General features: G+C 47.2%; 1 protein-coding gene across 7 annotated transcripts; it reads left to right on the forward strand.

Moving 5' to 3' along the window:
* Window positions 1-9: 9 nt before the first annotated feature.
* Window positions 10-27293, forward strand: LOC122393067 (putative phosphatidate phosphatase). 7 transcript variants are annotated; one of them, XM_043388666.1, is made up of 9 exons: window positions 10-163; window positions 481-504; window positions 5747-5860; window positions 7094-7245; window positions 21348-21504; window positions 22551-22695; window positions 23447-23504; window positions 24466-24642; window positions 25360-27293. In XM_043388666.1, the coding sequence occupies exons 3-9, from the start codon at window positions 5797-5799 to the stop codon at window positions 25465-25467; spliced, it is 861 nt and encodes a 286-aa protein (XP_043244601.1). In that variant the 5' UTR covers window positions 10-163; window positions 481-504; window positions 5747-5796; the 3' UTR covers window positions 25468-27293. The 7 variants fall into 7 exon arrangements, with proteins under 7 accessions (XP_043244601.1, XP_043244605.1, XP_043244600.1 ...); XM_043388670.1 differs by lacking the exon at window positions 7094-7245 and adding an exon at window positions 10785-10936 and having other exon boundaries at window positions 11-163; XM_043388665.1 differs by lacking the exon at window positions 7094-7245 and adding an exon at window positions 17448-17599 and having other exon boundaries at window positions 19-163.
* Window positions 27294-27868: the final 575 nt, after the last annotated feature.

Raw genomic sequence — 27868 nt, forward strand, 5'->3', positions numbered from 1 at the left:
CAAAATATCTAAGTAATTATTTGGAATCATTTTACGCAATTTCAAACCTACCAATCAATGACGTCAGATAAATCTTATTTCGCTGACTAAGGCCTAGTCGGAGTAAACAAACCGTTTTCTCCCCCGCTCCCGCGCCTCTCATTCCAGGAGGACGGCGCCACAGGTAGGGCCTTGGCCACAGGTATTTTTTTTGGTATTTGGTGAGGGTGGGTGCAAGTTGGGTGCCTATATACGGCCTTGGTTGGGTGAAAACCGGTGAGGGTATGCTGCATTGGTGAGAGAGTTCTCTATATACCGTGGGTGAGAGGATTGGGGCATAAAAGATAGGTAAGCGATTTGTGCTTGCTGTTAGTTGGTTGTCGGTTGGGTTGGGCCAGAATAATGTTTATCTATTGACATCGTCCAAGTTGAAGTATGAGTCTTAAATACGTTGTGAATCGTCCTGCAATTCATTTTCTCATTCCAATTCTGCTTTTTCAGGAACTGGAACGTGCAGTTCAAGTGGTAAGTTTCAGTTTCAGGTGTTTGCTGCAATTGGCAGCAGTATACCTATTTAAAGGGACCCTCCCACCTTCAAAAAAGTTTATGAATTGGCATGAAAGTGATGTCGCTCGGTTCAGAAAGAGCGAAAACAAATATCCACCAAATTTCACCAAAAAATATTCACCGGTTTTCAAGATATCAGACTTTTACTTTTGTTTACTTTTCGGGATCTCCGCTGTTCCTAGCGACTTGATTTGAAAGCAATAGTTTGGCAGCTGAAAGTGCGGCACTTGTTGCGCGCAAAGCAGCATATACCACCGCGTGCTACAAAACGTTTTAGTCAAACATTTAAAAATTGTTAGATATCTGCGCTGACATCACACATTCAGAGGGGTATTCCTATGCATTAGCCCCTCTTAATCAAAATGCTGCAATTTTGAAATTCAATATTTCCGATTTAAGGCATTTCTTGATGTAAGCACCGAAACCGGTAATTGTGAGCCAGGGACCCCATTTTGGCTATCTCAACTCAAATCTAATGTTAAGGTGGGATGGTCCCTTTAAGCATTGGCCGACCTTAAAGATATGAACCGCTTCAATTTGTCATATTGAGTCACAGGTGGGTGGTGCCTGGTGGATTCTGAAAACAGTTGCCAGGGTGGTCAGACTGCTAAAATGAAATGTTGTCATTTTTTTCATTCCAATGCAAATTCTTCTGCTAGGTGGTGTGTTCAGTGTTGTGCATTTTGCATTGAGTATTGTGGCTCATAATCGTGTGTCATGAGTGAATTCTGATGATGCTGGACCTGGAGCTCTCCCAATTCTGTGTCTGCCTTAATTTTGGACTTTGGGGCTGAACCAGACAGTGTCACTTAGGGTCTCCTTGGTGCACTAAGGTGGTGGTGAATTTTTAATGCTTAAGCACCCTCAACTTGGCAGCAATTGACACCTATCCTCATAGCATATTTCTTGTTGAGCTGCTGTTCTGCTGCAGAGTTGTCCAATAAAAATATGTGCCACTGTACTCTTGGTAATTTGAATTAGTATGCAGCAGGAGCAGTTGTTATTGCCACCCGGGCTCAGTGCCTGAGTGCTGCAGTTTTCATTTCCGTTTTCAATCTTGGCACTGTACCTGAGGATGAAATATAGCTGGAGGGGGAACTACCTGCCAAATCAAGGGCAAAAAATAAAATTGATGCTGGAGCTCAACTGATTTTTTAACCCTCGCCCGTATAGGGGGAGGGGTCGAACGGACCCCCCCCCCATGGTTTTTCGCGAATAACTCGCGTAAAAAGCGGCCGATCGCGACGAAACTTACAGTACCCTCGCGTTATTCAATTTTACACCTTCCCTGAAAATTTCATGCCCCTGACCCAAATGACCTTTGACCTGTGCCCTACTTTTCGAGACCATGTTTGGCCAGAATCGCGATTCGGCGTATGTCGGCTCGCATTAGCGGCGCGTTTGCAGTCTTTTCGTGGTTTCAAGCGTTCAAACATGTGATATGGTGTTGCCCCCATGCATTAGGGTGGGTGTCAAGGTCATCTGAAGGTCAGGTCAGGTCATTGACCTTTGATGACCTCGGTTCACTTTTTCAAGTTTTACAATTTTCTAGGCCAGTTTTTGGAGCTAAATTCGAATTTAGCAACCATATGAACATTTACGAAGTAGTTTTGGTGCCTTCGTAACATGTTACGAAGCTGTCGGAGGCGGTTGACACCTACTGGGGCATTCCACGATAGATCGACCAAAGCCGTACACCCTCATATTTTATTTTTTGCTTAAAATTGGTCTAATGGGTTGTTATGGGCGGGGAAGCCAGTTGTGCCAAGGATTTTTTTCTTCGAACACCGGTTTCCGAGATATAGCCTCAGGCAATTCCTCGAGGTCACGCTGCAACCCTATGTTTGGCGGAATAACTTAGAAACTATTGGTTTTCAATGGTAAAAACTTCATACGGTTTAAACTTGCAATCAACCAGCGAACGTTTTGGCTATCTCGGATTTTCGATTTTTGAAAATTTTGATCACGTGACATCTTGATCTTTTTTTCGAAGAGTGACCTTGATATTTTCCCAACTGAAAGTCGCAATTTTGTCTGATGACGATTAAAGCCTTATCAATTGTCATTCATATGGGAAAATAAAAAAGTGGCTATCGCCCTGCGTTGACCTCAGGTCAGGTCATTTTTATGACCTGTCCATTATTACGAGCGGGAGCGACGCGAGATCTCGAGAATAAAGCAAGATAGCGACAAGCGGTAAACGGTACAGGATTCACACGGATAAGATCTACAATTTTTACGGAGGTCATTTTCAGGTCAGGTCAAAGATGACGTCACAGGGGTAAAAAGGAAGTCAAAATAGTTTTGGCTGTACCTTTTGATCTAATAAAGAAAGAGGCGTAGAATAGGCACCAATCCGTTTGCTTTCGCCTAGCGCCAGTTCGATTTGAATTTCGATACCGATGACCTGAGGTCAGGTCAATTTCTTGACCACCCCATTATAAGTCAATTGGGGAAAAATCAGCTCCCTTATTTTTACACTAAAACGCGTCGGAATTGCCTAATATACCATGAGTGACTCCATATGCGACTAGCTTTGACTACCTTGAGACCTTTTTTGCTCTTGGTCAACTGTGACGTTGCTCTTGGGTCATGTGACGTCATTAAAGGTCACCAAATGTTTTTTTTTGCTATTAACTCCTTACAGGTTTGAGATACAGCCGCGCGGATAGGCTCATTGTGTTCAGCTCGTCAAGGCCCATCGAATGATATATATGATGACCTTAAGGTCACGTGACCTAAGGTCAACTTTTGACCTTGACCTTTCGAGGTCAACATACACATGTTTCGATGCGGATCGACGAGAGGATCACGATGGTGCTATTAGTTTGTTCCTAGCTGGGATACTTCGAAAGTTATTCGAGAAAAACTTCATATATATGTAGTGCCGCCATTTAAACTTTCTTTTTACCCTGTGACGTCATCTTTGACCTGACCTGAAAATGACTTGAGTAAAAATGGTAGACCTTATCCATGTGTACCCTGTACCGTTTACGGCTTGTCGCTATCTTGCTTTGTTCTCGAGATCTCGCTGTCGCTCCCGCTCCTAATAATGGACAGGTCATAAAAATGACCTGACCTGAGGTCAACGCAGGCCGAAAGCCACTTTTTTATTATCGCATATGAATGACAATTGATAAGGCTTTAATCGTCATCAGACAAAATTGCGACTTTCAGTTGGGAAAATATCAAGGTCACTCTTCGAAAAAAAGATCAAGATGTCACGTGATAAAAATTTTCAAAAATCGAAAATCCGAGATAGCCAAAACGTTTGCTGGTTGATTGCAAGTTGAACCATATCAAGTTTTTACCATAGAAAACCAATAGTTTCTGAGTTATAAGCCGCCAAACATAGGGTTGCAGCGTGACCTCCAGGAACTGCCCGAGGCTATATCTCGGAAACCGTTGTTCGAAGAAAAAAATCCTTGGCACAGCTGGGTTCCCCGCCCATCACAACCCATTAGACCAATTTTTAGCAAAAAATAAAATATGCGGGTGTAAATTTTAAGTTTTTTTGGTCGATCTATCGTGGAATGCCCCTACTACGAATACCCGGCGGTACCCCTACTGGTTGACCTGACCTGACTGACCTGGCTTAAATGCATGAAGACATCATCTGTGATCAAAACTAGCATGATATCCGTGATCAGCACCCCGAAAACCCCACAGCAGCCACAGTTTTCGACCGTCGACGTTCCAACAGGTCCCGATTTTCACGACTTTTGGGTCATTGACCTGACCTGGAAGGTCAACCAATGACCTAGGACCCTAAAGTTGGGTGTCATCGGCTTCCTCTCGTCACGGGCAACACGCTCGTTTTTTTTTTCTGCGAAGCTCTAGCTCGATCAGGGGCGAAACGGCAAGGGTTCGTGGCTTATAGGGTTCGTGCCCCCCCCCCCCTCACTTATACGTTCGTGGCTGGAAAAACACCAATACGGGCGAGGGGTTATTGGTTAGTGGTTGACCTTCCAGGTCAGGGCAATGACCCAAAAGTCGGGAAAATTGGGACCTGTCAGAACTTCGTGAAGTGAGGTTGGAATGATTTTTTTTTGTGCTGATCATGAATTTCAAGTTAGTTCTGATCACAGATTACGTCTTTATGCAATTAGGCCAGGTCGACCAGTAGGGGTCCTGCCGGGTACTAAAAAAAAATGTGTCAAACACCACCGGCAGCTTCGTAGGATGTTACGAAGGCACCAAAACTATAGTACTTCGTAATGGGTTCTAAATTCGAAATCAGCTCCAAAAACTAGCCTAGAAGCTAGAAACCTGTAAAACTCGAAAAAGTGAACCAAGGTCATCAAAGGTCAATGACCTGACCTTCACGTGACCTTGGCTGGCACCCACCATAATGTATGGGAATTGGGACCAACATCATTTGACATGTTTGAGCGTTTAAAACCACAAAAAGACTTCAAGCGCGCGGATAATGTGAGCCGACACACGGCGAATTGCGATTCCGGTCAAACACGGTCACGAGAAATAGGTCACATATCAAAGGTCATTTGAGTCAGGTTCAATAAATTTTTCGAGTATGTGTAAAATTGAATAACTCGAGGGCACTACAAGTTTCGTCGCGATCGGCCGTTTTTACGCGGAGTTTTTCGCGAAAAATCGGGCGAGGGGAGGGTCAGTTCGAGCAGTAAAGTAATATTGGGTGTGGCTCAGTTCGACCCCCTATAATTGCGAGGGTTAAAACCCTTTTTCATGCTGAGCTAACTTCAGTGACTGAAAATTTGATTGATATGAACATTTTATTTACAATTTGGTGGCTAATTCTTGGATACTCTTAGTTTGCACTGTGGTCAATTCTACGTAGTCCTCTTAGCCTCTGGTGTTTTTGGTGCGCAGGAAGTCGTACATGCTTGCTTCAATTACTTTGTCTTTAGTTTCTCTGGAGTCTGGACTACCTTTAAATTGTATCCATTCCCTCCCTTATCCTATATCTGTTTCATATGTTTCATGATTTCTTCTTCGCATGCATGATACAGTAACCTAATATTGCAATATTGTCCATTGTCCTGCTTCAGCCTGAGATAAACTGTGACAAGTCCTTTATCTGGGAGGACAACCCTCACACCATTGATCAAGCACCATTGGTGTACTTGAATTGAGGCAAGAGTTACAATCTTTGTGGTTGAATCCTTCTTTATTCACTCTTCTTTCACTTTCACTCTCACTCTTCTGCTCTTGTTCCCAGGTACCACGTAGGAGCTGTTCTTAACACCAGGCTGAAAAATTTCAAGAGCCATGCCTAAGAGCAACAAACAATGGGCGTGGCGCATATCATTTGATGTTGCTTGTCTTCTCATAGGTAAGTGGACCGTGCTCCTTCGTTACCGTGCTATGGCGTTCTGCTATGCCTGTAACGTGTGTTATCTGTTATATCTTACGAGTATGTCTGAGTCATTTATTCAGCATACATTTTTTGGCGTTTCAATTGCCTGCCTTACTATATGATAGGAATTTATATGTTTCCTGCTCATGTTGTGTGTATTTTGGTGTAGACGGAGTACACCTTTTGAACATCATTTTATGCATCGCATAATCTTTGTAACTGAAATGCATGACATGCTGACCACTATCTTTGGTAGTCATTCAAATTTCAATGTGAACAAGAACATTGGTTCTAGACATGTTTTCAAAACAAAATATTGACGCAATGAGGGATGCTATCTTCGGGCCGCCTTAGCCAGCATATTTTTTTTAGAAGACCGAAGCTGTTTGGAAATATTGGCCGCATTTGTTAAAAATAGACTGCTATGGTTCCAAATAGAATGAAATCAAGCAAAATAGATTCTCATGAATAGACATGGAACGGAATAACAATGGAATATTGACGCTGCTTGATGTGGAATGACAACACATATTTTTACAATTGCTAGCATATTTTTACAATTACTGAGTCAAAGGGGTGGGGGGTGGGGTGAATGCAGTCCCTGAGGTATTTAATTGTGCGATAGAGGTGAAGGCAAAAGCCGTATCGAGGTAAAGCTTTCAGTAGTCTGGCTAATTTTATCCGCATCTTTGAAAAGAGAGTAATCGAAGGCCAGCTAACCAAAGAGCAATCGCCGTCGGTTAGGTATTCTGTTTGGAACATAACTGGCCTCGGGTAAGGCCGGTAAGGCCAGTTACGGAGCTACGAAATCATCGGAGGTGCAACCTGCGAACGATCTTTCGACCTTCACTAACTCTAATATATCGACACAATGCTTACTTCTCACCGTTGATATTATACTAATAAGAAGCAGTTGTATGTCTATTTGTCAATGTTAATGAACAAATGAACGGTCATTGATCCGAACTCAGCTAAGATTAAAGATAATATTGAGTATGTCATTCAATGAGCATGTCTAATGTCTTACGGGATTTAGGGGCTTTGACGGATGTGTGTATCGCCATCCATCGTTTACTTTTCGATTCGTCTGCTACAAACATATTAATCCGAGTCCCCAATAGCACAGTCTGTCTCGACTGTTCTCGACGATAGCGATCAGCGAGGGCGTCGCCGTTTCATGAATAGAAAATCGCCTTGTCCTTTTCGCAGTGTTCGGCAGCATAGGCGGTTACAACCGGGTGCCGCCGCCTCAGACTGGGCTGTTTTGCGATGACCTCTCGATCCGATATCCGTATATTGCCAAAGACACAGTAACAGACGCCGCTCTCTATGTAGTGGGTGCCATCCTTCCCATCACTCTGGTAAGTTGACGTCGCCTCATTGCCTTGCGAGCCCACATGTGTAAATAACGCCTTCACTGGCTAACATGAGCGACACATTGGCCTGGCATGTGTCGGCATTTTGCCAAACTGAAATGCTGATGAACTAACAAAATCTTTCGCGACTTCTCTTCTACGAGCCGTTCACATTTACAGCCTCTGTCCACCATGCAATGGTGATGGTTAACCCTCGCACCGACGGGGGCGGATATCCGCCCCCTGAGGTTTTTCGCGAATAGCGGGAAATTTGACCTCATCAATTTTACACATGGTGTGCAAGTTTGAACCTCCTACCTTTTAAGGTCAGGTCACCAGGTCACTTTGAATGATCCAACCTCAAGTCACTTTTTTGCAACTTTGTCACCGTGTCAGAGCTACAGTAGATGTCGGAGGCCTTTGAAAGTCGCAGGATATTATTAGGTCATTAGTAGCTACAATTTGTACAGGGTGTCTCAAAAGTTCGTTCACAGGTACCAGCCATGCTTTTTTGTCAATAATTCTGAATCAACAAGAAATTAACAGTCGAAATTTTGCATAGGCATTGGTGACAACCTTCCTCAAGCAGTCTCATTGTTTTCAAGTGCATTCGACCCTTCATGAGCTCACAAAAAGGGTTCACCTCTGACCATGGGTCAGGCACGAAAATGTAGGTTGCAAAGTCGGGTATGTTGTGAAACTCTCTGTTTCAGGAGTAGTGAGAATGGTTAAGTCGGAAATGACACATGGCTAAGTGTCGGCGAGGATGAGTGCAACATGATGATCATCTCATAAAAACGGTGCCTAAAATTTTTGAAGGACGAAACCATGCGAGACTAACTGCGTTTTGAACGACCCTCGCACGACAGCAGACTCGTGTTCCGGAAAGCAGCTGAAAATGCGGTCATAACTATTGAAAACTGGCAAGAAGGTCACAGACAGAGGTTAACCATTTTCAAAAAGTGCAGGTCATCGTAAAATAAAGATAAATTATAATTCAAAATTGTTTATTATATCTATAACGCTAATTTTGGGGGACAATAACACATAAATCGTCAATGCCAAGGACACCTGACCCTCCAAAAGTGTCAGTTATTGTAAAATTTTATCTAACGAAGTTTTAAGAGGCAGATCTGCAGCGAATAATTTTCTTTTAAACACAAAATCCCGATAAAACCACACGATTGACAGGTTTGGGCCGTTTACAAAGCAGAACATCTCCCGAGGAAAACACTCCGTAACCGAGCGAAGGTCTTGGCATGGGGAATGACGAGCGCTTGGAATTTGCAAAATTTGCACAATGTGTCTGAGAAACAGACGTCCGACACATTCTGCTACCATATGATGCGAAAAATTTACTCCTGGCACTTCCCGTTTGTTCAGGACTGGGGTCGTTTTGAAAAGGAAAATGGCGCTTGGGATGTCGGCGACAGTCATTCATGAAGGAGTTAGCGCCAGAGAATGCCTACAAAATACTCAAGAATGGTGTCGATGCAAGCTGTCGGCTTTCAGGGAAAATCAGATGTTGCCGGGGAGCTAGTCAAAACTAAATCCGACGCAGAAACTGCAGGGGATTCCCCTGCAAGAGCTTGAAAGCTGGTAACCTTTTATCAGCCTCCGGCAGCTGACGGAGCAACAAAAATCGGTATGGGCAAATATTTTTGGAGGTACAGCAAAGGGGTTGGTTTCCAACCTTCTTAATCAGTTGTCAAAGCATGCATATTTGTCTAGTGTACACACAGACACCAAAACCTTATACTTTTGGCCGGTTCTTATATGCTTTATTGGCATGGGAAATGTGTGAACGAACTTTTGAGACACCCTGTATATCTCGGAATTTTGATATCGGTGACCTAAGGTCAGGTCAATTTCGCGACCTCCCCATTATAAGTCAATGGGGGAAAATTCAACTCCCTGTTTTTACCACTAAAACGGGTCGGAATGGCCCCATATACCATACATGACTTCATATACGATCAACCTTCACTACCTTGAGGTCTGTTTTGCTGTTGGGCAGCTGTGAGGTCATGTGACGTCATCAAAGGTCACCAAAGGTTTTTGGCCAATAACTCCGTACAGGAACAAGATACAGACGCGTGGATGGTCTCATTGTGTTCAGCTCGTCAAGACGCATCGAATGATATACATGATGACCTCGAGGTCACGTGACCTGAGGTCAACCTTTGACCTTGACCTTTCGAGGTCAACATATATATCATTCGATGCGGATTGACGAGAGGATCACGATGATGCCCTTAGTTTGTTCCTATCTGGACTAATTCGAAAGTTATTCGAGAAAAACTCTCTCCATATCTAGCGCCGCCATTTTGACTTTTTCGACCCCTGTGACGTCATCTTTGACCTGACCTGAAAATGACCTTAGTAAAAATTGTAGATCTTGGCCGTGCGTATCCGATGCCGTTTACCGCTTGTCGCTATCTTGCTTCGTTCTCGAGATCTCAGGGGGGGGGGGGGCGGTCATCCGCCCCCCCCCCCCGTCGGTGCGAAGTTGGCGCAGACCCCCGTCGGTGCGCGGGTTAAAGTAAATGAACTTTGTTTTTGGGCTCTGTAAAACTTTCAACGTGAATCGAGTGGGTGTGCCCACTGCACACCTCTGCATACGATTCCACCGGGGGCTGAATCTTATCCCATAAAGCATATGGATTCTATCACATTCTCATTTTCCTGTGAGGGGCTGTCCTTTTGGGTGGCTTTTGCGCCGAGGAAACTTCACATTGTGATTAGAGTGCATGGAAGCGGTCAGGACAGGGTTGTGTAGTCTGCTGCTGTGCTCCCATCTTTGGCACTCTCCTGTTTATTGAGCGTTGCAGACCGATGTCTGTTTGTTTGGAGCGGAGGACAGCGGCTGCACTGAGTGCACGCTTACTCTGTGATCTGTCACTACGGGGGATGTTGGCTAGCGCTGACAGAGAGCACTGGATTGTGTGTGTTTTTTGGGTGTTGCTGATAGCGAGTCTTCCTATTAACTATCCCTCTGGTGTTTTAGCAGTACCTAGGTACTAGGTAGTAGCCTTTAGGCATAGGCAGTAAAATACTAGGTAGTTCTTAAACCAGTTTTCATGCGCGTCATCAGTCTGTCAATGCTCACAATTAGCGTAGGTTTGAAGAATTGATCATTTGAAAGTTTATGCTCATTTGCTGACAACCCGAACATTTTAAGATAGCAGCATTCTAGGTGAGGTTGCATATTAAAACCGAGTAGGAATAATTTGTATGCATATACTCCACCGATACACGCTGGAAAAGAACGAGTGCGTTTAGAGGCGCTGAGGCTTAATGATCTGTTTTTATAGCAGAATCTCTCTTGGCGCGTTTGTATGCTTCGCCTGCTTTGACGGCCCATCTACCGAGTCGCCATGCCCGAGCCTGTGCCTCCGCTGTCTCGGACGACTCACTCTTGTCCCAGTCCGTCGGCGGGCGCCGTCCTGTCTCCGACTGCCTCTCCTGCCTCGGCCGCTGCCTCCGGGCGCCGGATAGAGGAGCACGCAGCTATGACCCGGCTCCGTCCCGTCTGTCTATTTCAGTGGGCTTCTCTGTGCTAGCGTTTTACCTGGCCGGCCGGCCGTTCGAGCGCGGCTTCTACTGTGACAATGACTCGATCCGGTACCCGTACCACCACGGTACCATCTCGTCCACCGTACTCTACTCGGTCGGGTTCGCACTCAATATGGTGGCGGTGAGTGTGGCCAGACAATCCACACCGGCGGCGGTGAGGCATCTCCGTCTGCCTCTCTTAACTAGCCACGGCGACACATGTAGATATCGGGCAGGTGTAGTGATAGTGACCATTCAGAGACTATCCCCCCCCCCCCCAATGTGATCCTCTGGTCTTATTTCCACTGTCCTGTTTCACGGCACGCAGATATCCACCCGCAGTGACCAGGGATTGGCGCTTTGGTTTCTAGGGAAATGTTGGCGAATTGGCCAAATCCGCTAACATTTTCATGAGAACCGAAGCGCCAATACTTGGTAATGGCGGGTAGCGAGTCGACGGCCCGTGAAACGGCCCTGCTCGTCCGTGCCCCCCCCCCCCCCCCCACATCCCGGGCAGTCAGCGGATTGTATTATGGCAGGATGATTGCCAACATTTGCACGCCGGCCAGTGTGGAGAGAAGGCTGCCTGTTGTCCGCTTTTGCTACTTGATGTCCGCTGATCCTGCTGTCTGCTGTTCCTGTTATCCCATCTCGTACTCCGCTTCCTCTATTCGATTTCCTTATTGTCATATTCCCCTGGTGGCCGCTGTCCCTGATTTCCGCTGTCCCTGGTTTCCGCTGTCCGCTGTCTGCTGTCCGCTGTCTACCGGTGTCCACTTCCCCGTGCTGTCCGCTGTCCCTGTCCAGTGTCCACTCTCCGACGATCACGGGGGCAGTCAGGATAGCCAAAGGCCCAGCCAGGTGCGGGATGTCATACGTCGTGTCGCTTGACGTTTTATGTAAATGGCTTACTAATACACACGATTTAACGGTCCGTTTTGGTCTAATAACACGTGGTGAACAGGTTTGCAGCACCATAGCTAGATCGAACTCACCCTAACCCAGCACCCGAAAAGTGAAAATTGACGAGACATTTTCTGTTTCTCGGTTTCCACTTGTGACTTCAACTGTTTGCATGTTTGTTGCATCTTATTTCGTTCCTTCCTTTTCGTTTGCTGGATTAAGATCTGCCCGTCGTATTAGCTTTTTTCGTAGTATGTAACGGTATGGCTTGATGATGTTGTCGAGCTCTTCCACGCAAATCTGTCGTTTCAAGCGTCGTCGCACGCGGCTTCTGATCCCAATCTCCGCCTCTTTTTCATCGCTTCACTCGACTAGGAAGAACTGTCGCTATTTCATAAGGCTATAGGTGTTTGTACAGGGTGGGGCAGCATAATCGGGAATGCTTTTTGGGCTCTGGTCATGAGTAGGCATGGCATTATTTTGATAAATTATATCATGGCAATGAAACGCCCAAAAGTTGTGCATCATCTGACAGGACTACATCCATGAGCATGCAACTTCCTGGAAAAGAGCAGCAAAATAGTTCGACGGTGCTCCAAGTGCTTTGCGCGCGCCCATAGACACTAATGTTAAACGAGTAAAACAAGAACATTTTGTTTAAAACAATGCCATTCCACGTAAAGGTTGCTGGACAGGTCAACGTGTTATCACGGACGATAAGGATTGTGTGGGGATACTTAGGACAAAAAGTTAACGTAATCGTCGTAAAATAACTCTTAGCAGAGGACATACAAGATGACTCACTTGAATATAAGGAAGAAGCTCTTGAGCATATAAAAAGAAACAATGTTCAAAACTTCAGCGACCAAAAATCTTATCACCGACTGGAATACGATAAAAAAGAATGGCATGCCATATGGGGGATTGTATCGAGAATATTGCAGCGGTCATGCAAAGTAAACATCCTGTTGAGGTGATGGACCTATGGGTGGTCTTCAAGGGAGGTGCACGTGGTGCACCCTACTTCATCGAGCCCGGATAAAACGAGCACCTCTGGTAAATACATCCACACTCTGGCAGACACACGTGGAGTCGTCGGAAGAGAGGATCACTGACGGTCCAGATCACGTCTTACGTGGACTCTGTCCGTGCTGGTACTGCAGTGAGGACGACATGTTATTGTGTAGGGCACCTCCACCTGAGATGAACCAAAAACTTCTGGTCCTTCAACTCCGCCGATTTAAATCCGACCAAATTCTTTATATGGAGCGTTTTTTGGTAGAAGTTTAATGAACAACTTATCATCAGTAAAAACGGTCTTCAGTGCAAGGTACGAAGCTGATGGGCGATCATGGACAAGCAGGAGGTTGCACGTGCATGCGCGTGCTTTTGGACCCGCCTTGAGAAGGTCATCGACGCGAAGGGCGGTCAAATAGGATGAGGGATAGGTAAAAGGTGACCGATTGATGGGATGTTGTTAAAATAGTGCTTGGAGCTATATTTTTAAATTAATGACCAAATAATCCCGTTTGATATTTATTCCCGATTATGCTGCCCCACCCTGTACAGGATTTATCGAGTACGAAATGTTGCGAGATTTATGAATTTCTCCTTCGATCCGGGCTGTCTCAAGTCAACAACACTATCCACCATCGCTTGTTATCTCACTGATCTGAGGTCCAGCGTACCTAAATGGATGTCGGGTTAGTGTCGGTTCAGTCATCACTCCACCTCGCCACACTGCATTCCGTAAACGGCTCGCGTTGTGTGAGCGACCTCCGGCGTTCGCTGTGGTTGCCAAGGCCATCAATACTCGCCTGGTGGTGACTGTGCAGTTGGCTTGCACACACGGCTGTGTGCGTTTGGTTGGGACGAGTTTTTTTTTTTTTTTTGTTTTTTTTTTGTTTTGTTGGGTTAGGCCCTTTCGGTCGACAAGACCATTGCAGAGCCGGAAGGATGATAGGATTTAGGGGGAGACATAGGTCTGGGCAGGCACCCTAGTGAGTCGCCGGGGCTGAGCCCGTGTTGGGACGAGAGAGAGGGCCACGCTATATAGGGCCTTGGGGCCACGTTGGCTGTACCGCTCGCCGTTCTGACTTTACAACTCCACACAAAATGTTGGTCGCCTGTTGCCCGACGTTGGGGAGTTATGTTCCCTGAACGCCGTGCTATTTCGATCGAACGTGCTGACACGCTGTCATTCGATCGGTGGAAAACCGGGTTAGCCCCACCCATCCCACCTCGTCACTGTCACAGTGTGTGTGGGGGGGGGGAGGGGTGCGTGACCCTGAGACTGTCATTCGGAGCGCCGCGCAGCTTTACATACGGGTGCGTTCGGCTTCGCTCCACATTACGACCTCCGTTTTTTTCTGCTCTGTTTCCCAGTACTAGTATACAGTGTACTAGTATACAGTGTATCCTATTGACACTGGGGCCCTCTGAGCTTCGTTGGCACCGGAGTGAATTTTGGCACAGACATAGTCACTGCGTTAACCGTTCAATACCAGTCGCCTGTGAGGCTAAATAAATAACGGGCTGTCACGGTGCGGTAGAAACAGAAATATACCAATGTTGTAAGACAAGAGAAAATGCGCGAATTTGCCTCGGCCCTCATGTAATTTTTAAACGTATTGCGTGGGGCATGGACGCAATTCATGAAATATTGGGGCAGTGCATATGTCATTTTACTATGGTGCGATCAAAAGCGCTTGACGGCTCCCGATGGGTTAAAACTTTAAAGGTCGTTTTAAAAACTAAGTGGGGTGGTGGGGAGCGTGCCTAGATATTCGGACTTATGTGAGTATCGCCCATGTTAGCTCCCGAGCCTCTGACCAGTACGCTGGCTCTGGTGCCATGCAGGAAATTGCCGCCACTGATACCATGCAACGTTAAGTCACTCTTGCGTTATTGCGTGTATAATTCCAGAGCGAAAAATGGGTCGCGTTTTGCTTTCAACATTCCTTTCCTATTACGTTTACCGGCAATCTTGAGTTTGTATGCGCATCATTTAGTGGTAATTTGGACAAGCCAGTCCGATGGCATTTATTATTTATACTAGAAGGTATGCTGGTAGGTGCTTGTGGGCATGGGCGCCGCCACCGGGGGGGACGGGGGGACGCGTCCCCCCCACTCTCAGAATGGAAGGGGGACGTCCCCCCCCCCCAAACTCATTACGGAGCGAGCGAAGCGAGCGTAGTCTTTCGTAGGTTAACGGAAATTTCTGAGTATGCCGTGGTCACGCTTTTGCTAGGCTTATATCTCAGCAACCACTTGACCGATTGGCGATTTACATGCGGTAATTTTTGTAGGGTAGCACTAGAATCATTCCTTACAAGCATCGGACTATTCCCGATGCATGTGAGTGACCCCATATGCACGCGCCACGTGAAAAACGAAGAGGGTCAGTTTTGTAACAATTTCAATATCTCGGCAACTACTGGGCCGATTGCGCTGAAAGTTGGCATGTAGGTAGGTATACCCACTAGGCAATGCATATCCATGTGCCACAGTTGGGGTGCTGCTGCACGTGCGCACATGCAGGGTTCGATTCCAGATCTCGAGAATGGCTGAACCGATTTTCCTGAAATCTGATACATGGTTAGGGACCGGTTAGAAGGGTGCCGTGCAAAAGTCATTTGGGACCCATTTTGCACGTGCGCACGTGCAGGGTGCCGCTTCCAGATCTCGAGAACGGCTCGGCCGATTGATCTCAAATTTGGCACATCGTTAGGGACCGGTTAGTAGCGTGCAGTGCACAAGTTGTTGGAGGTATCCCCTCGCAATTTCGCACGTGCAAGGCCCACCCCACCCTCTCGCTCGCTCCGTTGGTCGCCCCAAAAGGCGTTTTACTGGTTGCTATCCTACTCGAAATTTGATTAGGCCCTTCGGTACAATGAGACCATTTCAGAGCCGCAAGTATGAAAGAATTAGTGGGAGACATTGGTCGGGGCAGCCACCCCAGTGAGCCACTTGGGATGAACCCGACCATTTGAACAGGCAGCCCAGCCCACTGGCACTCACTGCACCCGGCAAAGGACTATAGCTCCAGTGGAGCCATTCCCGCATGGGATAGAGTTGCCCGTCCAGCCCGGAGCAGGGGGTTGCGGCGTGGAGGAGAAGGAATTGACTGTCATGAGGATGGAAGAGATGGAACGGCCGGTGCCGAATCTGAGAGGGTCCAGGAGGTTTAGGCACTCAGTATATGGGGTGTGCGCCTACAGGCATTGGTCTGACCCCTGCCACCTCGGCCAACAAAATCTCCAGCTCTTATCCGACCTGTCATCGCGGAACTGCCGATTTTTGATATCGTGATCAACGTGTGTCGTATAACACGACTGGCCGAACACGGGCCTAATATATTTCGTCTAACCAGCCAAGAGCATGACTTTACACCAATCCGACCTCGAAGTCAAAATCCGAACATTTTCGAAGACTTCAACTCCGACTCTGGCCAAAACAGGCAACTCCGACTGATTCCGGCTCCGACCCCACACTTCTGCAGTCACGCTACACTAAATTTCCAGCTTCTAAGAAATAAGCTATACGGTTGACAGGACCACAAAACTTTGAGGCGACTTGACTACTTGACTTGGTTTTCCTGACCTAAGGTTTTCTGGTATCAAGCTTGTTACACGGGCTGCAAAATTCGTATTTTGGAGCAGTTTTGCCTAATGTTTTTTTGCCAATTTTCGCGGCGCTTCGCGCCGATTCGTGCACAAACCAAAAAGAGATTTGTGACTATACAACGCCCCCTCCCCCACGCGGGTATGCAATATGCATTACCTATGCAATATGCATTATCGATCATATTAGTGGCATACATCAGCAATCATACCGTGATAGAACACGAGGCTTTGCCGTGTAGGCTTCCCACCGGTAGGCACTCGGTTGGAATGCGGTCTATAGCCATTACTTTAAGGAAATACCTACCAAGCATAGTACGTAGTTCAAACCAGCTGAATGCTGATTGGCTAGCATTTTTCCGTAAGGGAATGGATTCCTCGGTAAGAGAATGACAAAGTGTAATCTATGGGAATGACTTCAGTCTTCAAACCTAAAATCGATACCGATATATTTGGCTAGGGTGATCGTTGGGCCATAAAAGCTCCTGATTTGTTCTCGTCTCAGCTCAAGCTACAAAACTGTTACTTCAGTTCAAAACCCTATGTTAAAAGTGGCATATTTGCTTTAAACGTTGAATGCATCCGACCGAAAAAGCCACGGTAAGAATGTCTACTATTGGGTTTTCAGTCGGTCAGTCCGTCCCCCCCAGTCAAAAATCCGTGGCGGCGCCCCTGCTTGTGGGTTGGGAAAACTGAAAAAACATACATTTCTACGTGCTTACGGAGGCCCACGATGCACATGTGTTGGCAAACATGATGATATATTAATTTTACGGTCATGATCAGCTTATCCAAGTTATTCCGCACAACAGTTTTGGAAGTGTGGTGCTAATAGGAAAACCGTCAGTCGTATTGAAGGGCTTGTGCTACTGTGCAGTGTGCAAGCCTGATGTAAAGTTGCCTTTACCACCTCATAGCACACGCAACCACCGCGTCGCGCTGTATTCTTGCTACCTGCGCACTGTGCGTGGCCTCAACCATTTCTAGGAGCCAGGAGGTGCCTGTCTGCCTCCGGAGCCTCCAGGGTCCAGTCGCCCACCATGCAGACCTCCACAGTAGCCGTGCGAGTTGCGCCCACCCTCCGGCCTGGCCCGCCCGCGCCCACAGCCTCCCTGTCCTCCATTGCAGTGGCCGTGCCGCTGCTGGTCTTCTTCACCGTTGGCCAGCCGTTCGAGCGCGGCTTTTTCTGTGACGACGAGTCCATTAGGTTTCCGCTGAAACCGGACACGATCACGAACCTGGCCTGTTACGCCGTGGCTGTGACGCTCACTGTGATCATGGTAAGTGGCGGCGGCGGCCGCAGGCCCAGAATCCCGTGCCGTCCGTCCGCCCGCCCGCCCAGTCGCAGTAGCTTTTGTCGCCGGCCGCTGTCGGTCTCTGGCTGCGGCCCGACTCGGCCCGTCATTCTTCACGTGGCATCTTTGGGCCATCTGTCTAACCCGTCCGGTACCCGGCAAATTATTCCGATGAACATTCTCCGCTTCAATACTGATCCCTGACTGTTTTGCGACATTTTTATACTTGTCTTTAATCTTGTTCTACTAATTATATTCTTCTATCTTTATGTCCTATTTTTACACCTGCTTGGTGATATTTTTCGCAACTTTCTGCTCATAAATCTACCAATAGTTTTGCATCTACATAACATGTCTCCCACTCTCTATGAGTAGTTAGTTCTCTGTCAGTCCTGTTTTAGCCGAGAAGAGTGGAGGGTCCGCATCTGCTTAGCCCCTCAGCTTGGTCACATCCGGCCTGTCTGCTTCACAACACCGCAGTCCTTGGAGTGCGACACCCGCTTCTGTGCATAGTCTGCGGTGACTGATTCCACCAGACACCGGCTTTTCACCGCTTAAATCACCGCGACTGACAGATGTCCTGACCTGCGTTACGTTGGACCTGCTTGGGTCATGGGTCTTGGAATTCGCTCACGGTGACTTTGTTAGCTCACACAGTCTCCTGGTAACATAGTTGACATGTATACAGCCCGCCGGAATTGCCACGACGTCCGGTTTGTTTATGTGCATTGCATGCTTGGATCGGTTGTAGTTTGCACAGGGGATGGTAAATGAAGTCGGCGAGAAAAGATTGATGTGCTTATATGTGGTTCAAACTCAAAGAAACACTGAAATCATCAAAATTAGATCATTAAAAAGAATCATCAAAATCATCAAAATTATTCATTTATCTTCTTATTCAGTCGATTTGTTTTATGTTGTCGTTCTTCGCTATTGTTTGATGTGAACTTTCTTTTAATTGATCTAAACTGCTCATATTGGGTTACTGTACAGTGTACAGTTCATAGCCCTGTTGCTATGTGATTAAGTGTTCGCTGAGCACTGTGCCTCGCTGTCTCAGTTAAGTAAGGTATACTATACACTATACAGACATGATCCCCCATAGCTTCACTGAGGTTCGACACCTTGAGACCGAATGAACACTGTTCCGTATTGAAATTGTGTCAAAAATTCGGAGCAATTATAATAACACAGAACAAAAATGATTGTTCCGTATTATTATACTGCTTGTCTCACATGAAATACAATTTCGGAGCAATATCGGTTGGTTGCTGTCTTGTTGTATGTGCCACTTTATGCCTACGCCGTGCGTGGGTCGACGTTCTTTGTACTTGGTGTGCGTATTTATTGGAAGCATGATTTCACCGAGCATACTTGGCATGGGGACCGTTTTAGAACACGTTGATACCGACTTTAATTATATTGAACGTGTGCATTTAGCACTTAAACTTGGCATGTAATGTGAACACGACTCACCCAAGGTGAACGAGAAGAATGAGTGTTATTGACTCAAAAGGAGATCAATGTTAGAGGTTTGTGTCCGGGGCTTTACGGGACAGTCCCGCGACCCCGTCCGTCCCCTTCCACCCTCTCCTCTCCGAGCTCCCGTCGAGCTGCACGAGAGGGTCGTCTGTCTCCTCGGCGCCTCGGGCTACCCACATCCCTCTGAGTCAGGTCCCGCGTGTGACACGCAGTCTCGTGCTGGACCCGGGGTAACTACCGAACTGGTGACCGGGCCAGAAACATGTTACGCTCGTCCGCCTACCATCGTGCCGCTAGTGGAATCCGGTCTGTGACTGTTTTTTATGACGTCGCGGCCGCATTCACTGACGTCACGTGCCGATCAAGTGTCAGCGGTGCATACCAAGTACGGACGGTGAATCATTCTCCGGTCGCGATATAATGGTTTACGACCGACCTAATAGGCCATGTTGGTTCGTGTGACGTGTGTATATTCGTGAGTCATCTCCGTGACGTTACAGTTACTCTCGAAAAGATGTATGACTCCGCAATCCGCACAGCTGGTTGTATTGTTAGGTTGCTCGTTGCACATGCTGTGCTATCTTATCTTGCGAGAAACCGCTCACATGTGGCTGCCTTCAGAACCGCGGATTGAGTACCTACTTTCCGGGTGCCGGTATCAATCGCTCTGTAGCGGTATTGCTTTGTCGCGAGATATCGAGCAGTGCCCAGGAGTGACGCACAGCCGCATTGCAGCACACATTCTACTGAGCAGCGAGTATACACTGATATCATTCCTGTAATCCAATTACTACCGCTACGGAAATCTGAGATGGGGCCATGGTGCGGCTGGGGTGTTAGAATCAGTCTCCTCTTACCATTTTCACATTCACCCACGGCTCCGCTTTGTGGTCTACGTGGGCTGGGTCGAGGCTCTCCCGCCTCTGCAGACGGCATGTGGCCCTGATCTTTGGCATGACATCAGCTCAATGAAGATAACCGTCTCCGAGCGTACGCTGCCCAACGACAGACGATTGCAGAGGTCATGCGTGACTTGCAGCGGCGGTGGTGTTTGCGACTACTGCGCTCCCTCGTACCTTCAGAGAAGCTCGTTGTACCCCCCCCCCCCCACAAACTTTTTCCTATAACAAACATTCGTACGCGATGGAATCTGCAGGGCTTTGTAAGGGTCTGTTAGCAGTCCACATGAGGATTGAAACCCACACAATCTGGAGCGACTGCTCAGGCCTCGGGAGTACAGACACTGTTGCAATCGAGCCTTGCAGTTGTTCCGGCGGTTTGATTGGCTAAGGCCCATTATCTGGCCTTCTGGTGGTTAGCAAGACTTCGCTCGCCTATCAAAGGTTCAACTTGCAGCGTTGTAAATGCCGGGGTTTCCTAGTACAAGTAAACCTTCCGCTCCCTGCAGTCAACTTATGGGTATTGTGTAAGCTTAGTTGTCCGTCGCAGTGCGGATGATGGACTTTGGATTGACGAATTTCATACACACAGGCTCCCATAGTTTATGACACCTAATATGAGTGTATTTAAGGGTACCTAATCCATTCCATAAGCAAACGCTCGCAGTCTGCAGAGGTGCCTTTGGCTGGACGTTCTGCCGGCTATGTCTGAGCGTACTCTCTCGGATATTGACGCGAGGTCGTTGCTGTTTTGGAGCCGGGTCAGACCGGGTTCTATTGATCGAGCCTGGCAGACCGGGCTGAGGGCATATTGTACCGATACAGATAGAATGAAACAAATGCCACTTAGTTGAATGGGTGATGGTGAAGAGATCATCTTCGCATGCGCTCTGTCCTGATTACTAACATCTACTGATAGACACATGTTGCATGAACTTTTAGCTTCCATGTTTGTCGTGTGGTTGGCGCATGAACTTCTTCATTGTGGCAGAAGGTACTCTTTATTTCATTGTGTCTAATCTTTATTTCACTGTCTCCAGTTGCTTACCTTGTTAGCTGGTGCTTGAATTTGGCGAATTACTGTTGCGCTCTCTTGGTTTTATAGTGGTATGCGAATATTTATTCACCGTAGCTTTGTCAGAGCGAGTAAACGCTTTTTAAATTTTGCATTATATTGTGTTTATTTATTTGCATGTGTACAAACATTGCATATTACGCTGTTTTTCTTTATTTGCGTAGAGACAGTAAGGCAGCTTGTCATTTATTCACGGTAAAACCGCATCATACGACCGTCTCCGTGCGCCGCAGCACCTTGGCACGGAACTAACGAGTGCGCCATGACTGTTGTGCAGATGTCGATAGTGGAGTACTTCCACTGCAAGCACTGCCACCGCCAGAAGACGATGGAGGTGTGCCGACTGAAGGTGCACCCGTGGTTCTGGGCCATCTACCAAATGGTGGGCGTGTTCGCGTTCGGCGCCGCCTGCTCCCAGCTCGCCACCGACATAGGTGAGACCAAACGAACAGCGGTTAGCCCAAAACTAACAGCCGTGTAGCCGAATAATGGCCGTGGAAATGAGGTCAGCTGCTCTTCGAATGACTAAATTTACGGCCTTATCTCTTTTCTCTGGATGTTGCGGAGTTTGAGGCTCGATTGGCCATGTGATTTATGACTTGAACTATATTTATATAAATGGCTTTGAACCATGTGCTAGTTTTGTTTCGTTAGTGTAATATATGGTATCATATTTGCGCCTGGGAAACCGACTGCCGATAATCTGTAATCACAGATGGCTGGCTCGGTGCACTGCGGGCACCGATGGTCTCTGGGCCGCGACTATTCTATTCTGCCTCGGCTGGCCACATTACCCGGTCCCGATGCCAAACGACGTTTCCTGGCTCCGGGCCGCCCGCCTCTCTCGCCCGTGACGTCAAGCCACCCACCCATGGCCTGTTAGTTGTGTTGGTCATGGTGTGACGTCACTCGATATATGTGACGTCACCCGGTCAGCCGGAGTCCCGGGTGAGGGTCAGCCACCTTCGGCTCCCCGGGCGCCCCCCCCCCCCCTTGTTGCTGAGATAGGTTCGGAGTCCGTGACGGTGAATGAAACCGAATGATTACCTATGTGGGTCTTTGGCAACTCATGAACCAGAAGACGATGGGTTAATCGAATTTGATGCGTTAATCGAATGACGCAGAACCGACACCTATTGTTGTACCAAGTACCTACCTCGTATGATCAGATCAAAGTAACAGGAACTTGCCTACCGTTTCGAAAACGGAGACTTGTGAATGGTATCGTTTTCTCTCCAGCTACCGCTTGCTAGATCAGCTTATCAAATGCCTCTGCATTGTATATGTCATTTAGATTTATATGGTGCAACGCTGCTTTGAGCGTGATTATAATGTTTATTACACTTTTCATATTACATAGTCATATTACAATGTTCCTTGACCGTCTTAAGGTTCACCTGCGTGTTAGTACGTATTTACTCGACTAGCGTGCCGCAGTGTTCAGACCACTTGTTGAGACCGCGTTGACCTCGCTCCGCAGGTAAATACTCGATCGGCCGTCTGCGTCCCCACTTCATCGCCGTGTGCAAGCCGGACGTGCTGGAGAATGGCAGCTGCACCGATCACACTTACATCACGAACTTCAAATGTCTGGGCCCAGACGAAAAGGCCATCAGGGAGGCGAGGTACGGACGGGGTAGGGAGGAGGGCGAGGGATGGAGGACGCAGGTCATCAAGGAGGGAGTAGATCGGGAGAAGGATGGAGCTAGGCAAGAGCTATAGTGCATTGTTAATGGTGTCAAGTGCTTTTGCGAGGAACATAGCGAGTATAGATAAGTGAAGAATCGTTGACCTTTTACTCGAAGAAATTAAATAAAGGCCAAAAATTATATTTCATACGGCTTTTGGCTACAAGATTTTATCAAACCAACAAAATGTCGCGCCACAAAATTTATGCTGACATGATGCACGATACAAAATTCATGTTGACTTGAATTTTATATCGTGCCATTTTGTTGGTTTGACAAAAGCTTGTAAGTTGTAGCCGAAAGTTCACCGTCTCTAATATAACTTTTGACCTTGATCTTATTCGTTCGAGGAAAAGGTAATGATTCTTCATATAGCAGATGTGAAATGTTAATGAATTTGGGGGAGATGAACTGCTTCTTCTCGTGAAAAGTAAAAAATAACAATATTTGATTTCTGTTTCCCGCCTTTTACGCTAACTTGCATGGTTTGCGGACACGTCTTGATGTATGACGTATGAGGTATGACACATACATGGTTGACGTGCGCCAGGCTGTATTATGACACTGTGACGGTCTATTGTATATGACGATAAATATCCTAGTTTAATTGTCTATTTTGCTGTTTTGTTGTTCCCCATAGCATCCTTCATTCATTTCAGACCTTGGTTGCGCTGTCTTTGTGTTTCAGGCTATCGTTCCCGTCTGGCCACGCCTCGTTCTCCTTCTACACGATGGTGTACCTGGCGGTAAGTGGACACTGTTGACACACATAAACTGTTAATGGCACACGACCAAGCGCCAACCATTTACACAAGCTGACACCGACTGGCGCCTGTTCTACACATGTCCTGACACATTAAGTTCTGATGAAGGCTTCTGCAGTATCCCGCTGACCGTTCGTTACGCCGTGACCGTCATGCTGTACCATTACCATATGTAACACTGTGACCGTCACGGTCATAGTCAGTGTCAGGAGCCATGATCTGGTGCAGAATATGCCAGGGATCTGTTACCGTTACCTACGGTGCTGTTGCGTCATTGATTACTTCACTGGCGTGACCTTTTTATCTCCCAATTAGGTAATAGACATTATAGACAACTTCAGTGGTGTGACCTTCTTATCTCCTAGTTAGATAATAGGCGTTCGACTTGCAATGACCCCTAGAAACAATAATAATATTTATGCATTCTTATGCCAGTACATGCAAGTGCATAATACATAGGTGTATATTCTAAACCGAGTGTATCCTTTCCATTCTCGCTGGCAGGATCGCCTACTTCGGTGTTATGAACTTGCACGACCGTTTGATCCCTTCCCTGCCCTCTCAGAATAACATGCATTTCCGTCCAACTCGCCCCTTCCACTTTCTAGTAATGCTAAAAAAAAAACTGATCGGTCGCACCCCCCCCCCCTCTTTCCCCTCTAGTTGCATCTGTAGGTTCATCTGACTCCGCGCTCCACTTCCCTTTCTAGCTGTAGCTGCTGCAGCAGCAGGGTCATCTGACACATCGCTCCCTCCCCTCTTCAGCCATGTATGCCTATAGGATCACCTGACCCCACCCCACCCTCCTGGGCTGTACTTTCAAGATCACCTGTCCCCCTCCCCCCGTCCCCCTCAGCTGTACGTACCTGGAACATCCTCTGACCTCTCCAGCTTTTAGCTGTACAGTATGATAATCTGACCGCGTCTCTCCTTCCCTCTCCAGCTATACCTGCAGGCGCGGCTGACGTGGCGCGCCACCAAGCTGTTGCGGCCGTTCCTGCAGTTCGTCTGCCTGATGCTGTGCTGGTACACGGCTCTCAGTCGCGTGTCCGACTACAAGCACCACCCGACTGACGTGCTGGCCGGAGCCGTGCTCGGCGCCATCGTGGCAGTGCTCGTGGTACGTCCCCGCGGCCGTGCTCGGACTAGCCGCAGAGCCGTGTTTTAGGAATGGTAATGGCGAGAGGGAGCGAGCAAAGGCTGGTGCGGGAGAGGAAAATTTGCGTTTTATGCCTACTAGGACCTGAACCGGCGACAGTTCTCTGGCCAAAATGCTTTGTCACAGACTGAATGCTCACGGACTTGATTTATTGGCTGTATAGCTTCTTGCGATTTTGATGCCCTTTCAGTCACTTTGGTCCAGACGTTTAATCATAACGGGTCTTTGGATAAGCGTAATTTTCTCTATTCTTACAGGACGGGTGGGTCCAGAGCCCTCACTCATGGGCATGTGGCGCCACGCGGTGGCTCGCTTTGGAACCTGCACTTAGTTGGTCGGGCAGCTTGGCAAACAATCTTCCCCGGACTTTGCTGACTCGTTTTCATTTGGTTTTGGGGCGTCCGTACAGAACTGGTCTTTGCGCTGCATAGTTTTAGAGTGGATATTCTGAACGATTCGGTTCCTATTGATTTTACATTAATTGACGTTTATAGCCATGTGGCATGATGATTATATATGATAAAACTGACAGAGGGACCCGGTAAACTAGGTTGCGGTCCTGTATGTATTCTTCCACTTCCTGGCACCATGACCAGTATTGTCACCACATCCCCGGCCGTCCAGTTTGTCCCCGTGAGTCATTCAGTGTCCGTCTGACCGACCCGCCTCCGTCCACAGGCTGTGTTCGTCTCAGGCATGTTCAAGAGGCGGTGCGCCGCTGCCGACATCGCGCCCGTCTCTAGACAAAACACCGTCAACAACTCTGAGCCGCTGCAGCCGGTCTAGGGGGCGCCAGACGGGCCCTGTCGTGTCCGCAGGCTGTCCCCGCCTGTCTGTGGTAGTGTTCGCTGGTTGACTGCGATTTCCCTGTCTGACCAGCGGACGCCAGGTCCTTGCCGATGGGCTGCGGTTGTCGAATAGTGTTTTTGGCAGGGGTGCAATTCCCAAGAAGCGGTGTGCGAGGAGGCGAACGGCCGTGGAGCAGCCTGGCACCACATTGTGTATTACGGTGATGTGCAGAGAGAGGTACAACAATATTCGGCTCAACTTGTTAACGACATCATTACTCCATTCTGCGACGAAGAAGCTAAATTCCTGCCTCAACGGAGCTTCAACGGGTTGACATTGAATCATATGTTAAAGATGCGAAATTAAAGGCTTTCGGTTATCTTCACTACTAAGAATGTGTCAGCTGCGAAATTGCAAGCATTTCTTGGCTTACTTGTCGCTCGGTGTGTGGAGGTTCGGCAAACTATTCAATTATAGCTATTGAGTGCAAAAATGTACACTTTCGCATGAAGTTGTTACGGATTCTTCCGCATGGGTCGTCTAAAAGGCTTAGGTGTTTGGCCTTTGCACGTCAAGTGTATGACCATTTGCGCGTAGTTAGTGGAAGAAACACCGGTCGATACCAGAGGTGCAAGCCTAGGCTTGGTGGGATGGATTCAACGAACAGCTTACGCTGTATTGAGTTTCCGTTCGGTGCTTGGTTTCAACCATTTGTAACTTGAAATTGTACGTATAACTTGTAATGTCACTTGGCAGACTACCTGATCAGTGATAGTGTTCTGATATGGTTTGTTAGCATCGCTGTTTACTAATCATCTCACAGTAGTTTGTCCTTTGTGACTGTGCGTGTTGTAAACATAACAAGGATCAGGTCCCATAGCAGTAGAACAGCTGTATGGAGATGTAGCATGTTGACAGCGAGCTTATATTCGCTATATCGTGTTCGTCTGCCACTCAGGACTTTGCATTGATTTCGTTCAGCAGTGTCAGCTCCTTTCGTGACTGCCACTTCCATTCTCCGAGTAGCTTTTCTATTCTCTATCGATGATCATGTACTGGATGATCCATAAGTATTTCTAATTTTGACGCAATGTATTGGTGTTAGTTCATATGGTTAGTGCAGCTAAGTTTTCACGGAAGCGACCGTATTTTTCGTTTTATTTCGGCGATTTGATTCGCAGTCTGTGAGCTTGGTTGTGGGAGCGTCAGAGAAAGCGATGTTTGCAATGTGAATCTAAACATGTTTGATCGTAATAAGCATAGTGCCTTTTATGCCGTAAGATTGTTATCGTTAGTAAACTGATGAATGCAAGTTTTGGGGATTCGAGTATTTATGGAGACCAAGCTGGCTCTTTTCAGAAAAAAAAAGAAGAGTTATGTGATTTGATATCGGAGGCAAATAACAAAAGATGAGATGAGCATGTTAAAATATGAATTTGGCCTCATGATGTGGTGGCCTGACTATGATGTGATAATTTCGGCCTTTTGGAGAAGGGATGTTGAAGGTGTTATATGCTGGCTCTGATGAGAGCAGTGGTTATGGTGCCCGCTTGTGAACCGGAGTTGGCTGATTTACGTTTCTGGTAAATATCGTTTTTTGAATAAGGTTCCGTGGTGCCGAGGAGCCATGCTTTGAAACTGATTAGGGTGAAGGATAGGTTACCTTGGTCGCGCTGAATGAATGAAGCAACATTTTTTTATTTTGGCTACGTAGAGGGCGACCTTGAGCGGTGTCATTGGTTTTGTGTTTGTAAGTAAACATTTATTGTTTGCGGCTTTTGACGTTACCAAATACAAAATGCATATGTTTTCTCAACAACTAATTCGTGTTTCACTTTTCAAATATTTGGTTTCTATCTGTTTGGCGTTTCGAGAGTTGCCCTTCGTTGTTTTGGACTGCTCCGCAGCGTGCATGCGTGGTGTTGAAACCGAAGGTGCGACTCGCGAGCATCCTTCGAGCAGAGGGACAGCCTAATTCATTGGCCATCCATTCGGACGAGCACGGAGCATTCGCCACCTCTGGGTAACCATAATCCCTCTTTGGGGAGTGACAAATACGTAAACCTCAGTGACTCCTCAAATGTTGATACAGATTATAGTTCAACCTTCGCTATCGGTCTACGGCATCGAGTGTTAGAACATGGATGAAGTATTCCTGGATAGGACACTCCCTATTCCCCAACACTAGCGCCGGCGACCAAGCGGCCGCCCTGGTGGCGGAGCTCCGAAACATCGGCGGCGAGTGCGCCGGCGGCCGCCGCACCGGCTTGCGTGCTAAAAACGCGGTAATGGAGGGCGAAATTAGCGAACTTTAGCTCACAAGACACAATTTCAGACACTTCAAACATAATTTCTAGTCCTTTCTTATCATTATTATGGCTCCATTTAGTCACTATCA

Source organism: Amphibalanus amphitrite, unplaced genomic scaffold (assembly GCF_019059575.1).
Source record: "Amphibalanus amphitrite isolate SeventyFive unplaced genomic scaffold, NRLGWU_Aamphi_draft 000514F_arrow, whole genome shotgun sequence".
Classification (NCBI taxonomy): domain Eukaryota; kingdom Metazoa; phylum Arthropoda; class Thecostraca; order Balanomorpha; family Balanidae; genus Amphibalanus; species Amphibalanus amphitrite.